Genomic DNA, 3,580 nt, shown 5'->3' with positions numbered 1-3,580 from the left:
GTGCGCTCGCCAGACAGACAGAGAGAGACAGGGAGACAGAAAGCAAGAAATCACCCCCCAGGGGGGATGGCCACCACAATCTCTTCTCCTCCATTCTCCTCTCAGGATCTTGGGCACACACACACACATGCCCAGCATGAGTTTAAGCCACCAGGTCCAGGACTCGAACTGCAGTCAACTACTTGGGAGTCCAACGACATAGCCATTACGCTAACTGCTGGTCCCAATTCTTGACCTGTTGGCCCCACGAGCTGTCTGCAGTAGTGACCTCTGCTGGCCCACCCACCTCTTTCACCCTGCATTAGCACTCTCCTTCCCATGGAGCCCCTCCTCCTGTACGGGGGACACTGGGAGGCCCTGGCGCGTGCTGGGCCCCACAAGATTGCTGTCTGCCCCAAGCAAAGCTCTCAGCCCCATGGCACGCTGTGACCTACTGCCCAGGCTGCAGTGGCCTTCAGAGAGAGGGGTGGCTGCACAGGGCCCGAGGAGTTGGGGAAACCACGGTCTTCAGTGTGGGGATGGCGTACGCCGTGCTGTCACAAAGAGGGGGGATCTGGGTCCCCTACGCCCAGGCCCAGCCCTGCTCTCACAGGCCCTCTGCCCACCGCCCTGCGGCGGTGCCCCCCACAGGTCATCGCCACCATCCCCACCAGCCAGCTCAAGTGCCTGAAGGAGGCAGGGCACGGGCCTGGGAAGGATGAGATGAGCGACGAGGAGCTGGCCGAGGGGGAGGAGGAGATTGACCACGCCGAGCGTGAGCTCCGCAGGGGCCAGATCCTCTGGTTTCGGGGCCTGAACCGCATTCAGACGCAGGTAAGCTGCCAGTCCGCCCGGCTCCTCTGGCTCTTTGCCTCACGAGGGTACAAAGCAGCAGACAGGGGCCACAGAACCGAGCCTGAGCCGCACAGGGAGCCTAGCGTCCCCAGAGCGGCCACTCGGCTTACCTCCGGCCTCCCTCAGAGTGCAGGTGCCCCCACCACCATGGACCAGCTGCAGGTGTGTCCCCGTGACAAGTGGCTGTCTCCCAGCGGCCCAGGCCAGCCCTGCCCACCTGCCTGCGGGGCCTTGATTTCCTTGTTGGGCATGACCTTGCCATACTTGCTCTTCATGGGGCCACGTGGTGGGCAGCACGTCAGGGCTCCACTGGGCAGTGGGCTCTGGCTCCAGACTTGGGTCGGCTTGTCCATCCAGCGCTCTGAAGGTCAGGGCTGCACGAGGTCAGATAGCCGCCGGCCCGGCAGGAGGCACTAGCTCGGCTCCAGTCGAGCGCAGGCGCCGGGATGCACACTCTGGCCTCCGCTCTCGTGGGCCCACTGCACCGAGCCTGCGCCCACCTCTCCCCCAGGCACATCAGCCTGCCCTCCTGCAGCATCCCCTCACCTGCTGGCAGCCCGCCTCCTGGTCAGCCATGGCCTGGCCTACCATGGCCTTGGTGTGCTGACAACCCCACAGGCCCAGGAGGAGGAAAGGAAGAGCTTGGTGGGGCCCCTGCTCCAGCCCCAGCCCCTCAACCCCATTGGGCACACTGGCGCCCCGCTTCCTTCAGCTTCTCCCTTAGCCTCTCCAGGCCTGCTCCCCACAGCCCAGCCTCCCAGCAGCCTCCACTTGCACCACCTCCTCTTCCCACAAGGCCCGGCCACCTTCTCTTAGGGGCCCCCTGCCACTGCCCCTACTCTGTTCAGGACCCCCTGTCTCCCTGCCCTGCCCTCCTCCCTGGGGTCCGAGCAGAGTAGAGGACAGCACCATGCCCTGGGCTGGGCAGCCCAGCACCAGGAAGGCGAGACTGCCACCCCACCCCGAGTCTATCTAGGCGACTTCCTGGGATGGAGCCTGAGGCCACTGTCTAACCACTGCCCACCTCGGTGCCAGCACACAACCCCACCGGCCTCCCCTCCCAGGCCTCAGCCTCCCACCTGCTCTGCTTGCCTCCACCACCAGCCCCTGTTGCTCTCTCACACCTGTCCCCGGGCTAAGGATGAAGTCCAGGCCCCTAACCGTGGCTCACGCGCTCCTGTGCCTGTAAGCCCCTGGAACACGGCTCTGCTCACCTGCTCCACTACGACTCCCAATCCCTGCTGCATGCCCTGGGACCCCTCCTTGTGCTGCAAAAGCCTGCGCACAGGCCACCAGCCTTGTGAAGCCTTCTCAGATGCCACTCCTCCTGCCACCAGGGGCCACCTGTGCTCCCAGCCCGGCCCCACCCCCACCTCTAAGATGCATCCTGCAGGGCTTGGCGAGGTGGACGGAAGAACTCCACTTCTGTAGTTTACTTCTTCCATGAGAGAGACAGGGACAGGCACACTCCACGGGGTCCCCTTGCTGCAGTCCACCGCAGTCTCAGCCGGCCCGACCGCAAGCATGAGTGTACGTGTCTAGGGTCAGGGGCCCTGGGCCTGTGTCGGGTGGGCCCAGCCGTGCCACCCTGCCCTGAGAACTGCATGTTCAAGGAGCTCCTCCAAGGTCTGAGGGCCTCCCGCAGCTGAGCACTGGCGTGCCAGGGCAGGGCGGGGCAGGGCTAGGCTCTGAGCAGTTCTTCTTGGCCTGGCCTGGCCAGCACAGAGGGTGCAGCAGAAGGACAGAAGCAGCCTTTCGGAGCAGTGCCTGGGACAAGGTGTGTGTGGGGGCGCATGGCTAGTACCTCATTTTCCCGTGCCAAAGCCCCCAGTGCCCACCCGTGCCCTCCGGTGCCCAGGTGGGTCCTCACCCTCTGTACCTAGCCAGGTCACTGTCCGTGCAGCCTGAGGCTGCGGCGGCCTTTCTAGCACCCTCGGCCTGCCACTGTCACCCGGTTAGTGGAGGGGGGGCCCTTCTCCGGCCCTCGGGGGCCACGCAGGCTTTTTTTTGGGTCCTTGCTTTATGGGAGAGCACAGGGCCCGGAGCACAGCACAGCGGTCTGACTAACCTCCCCGGGGCTTTTGCGCGTGCCTCTGCGGGACTTAACCACGTTTCTCAAGAAGGCAGAGCCCGTCGGCCATGTTAGCTCAACATTTCACGAGCTTCCGCTAGCTGAGTCAAGAAGCCTGTCTGACTAACAGAACCAAAGCCTGGGAAAGGCCCTCAGGCTGTCCGCATGCCTGACCAGCCCCAGAGTGCTGGCGCTCTCACCGTCGGCTCGTGCTGACACCGCGGCGTCGGCTAGGGCGTCACTCCGGAATAAACGCGCAGCCTGCAAACCCAGAGCATGTAGCCTTTTGAAGCGCTTGCGATGCGGTCTGTCTTCTGTGCCTTATGTTGTAAACCCGTGAGGAGCTTCGTCCAGCACCTGGGGCGGGGGCAATGGCCGTATCTCCTCTGACCCCATTACCCGGTGGACACAGCGGAGCCAGGCGAGGCCTGCGCGAATGCGAGGCAGGAAAGCCTTCTTTCCCGTTCCTCATCTCTGTTGCCGCGGTAAGAGTCCTCTCTTGAGAGAGACCATCTCCACGGCCTCAGACATCTCCTAAAGCTAGAGAGGAGACCCCCTTGGGACCGCGACGCCATGGCACCATCACCTTCCCTCCATGTGCTGCCCCTCCGTGCGTACCCAATCTGCAATGTCCCTGCGCCCAGCCAGGCTGGCGGATACTCTGGCAGGAGGGGC

At 64.1% G+C, this 3,580-nt stretch overlaps 1 protein-coding gene across 1 annotated transcript in view; it reads left to right on the top strand.

The window, feature by feature from the left end:
* ATP2B3 (ATPase plasma membrane Ca2+ transporting 3) overlaps nucleotides 1-3,580 on the top strand; it is a 47,993-nt gene that overhangs the window by 27,248 nt on the left and 17,165 nt on the right. Inside the window, exon 21 of the mRNA XM_027767578.1 lies at nucleotides 631-813. Coding sequence (XP_027623379.1) covers nucleotides 631-813 — 183 coding nt within the window. The remainder of the gene's footprint in view (nucleotides 1-630; nucleotides 814-3,580) is intronic.

The sequence above is a fragment of the Tupaia chinensis genome, unplaced genomic scaffold (genome assembly GCF_000334495.1).
Source record: "Tupaia chinensis unplaced genomic scaffold, TupChi_1.0 Scaffold144326_1, whole genome shotgun sequence".
Taxonomy (NCBI): domain Eukaryota; kingdom Metazoa; phylum Chordata; class Mammalia; order Scandentia; family Tupaiidae; genus Tupaia; species Tupaia belangeri.
The sequence above is the reverse complement of the archived record's forward strand: the minus strand, read 5'-3'. Positions and strand labels throughout refer to the sequence as shown.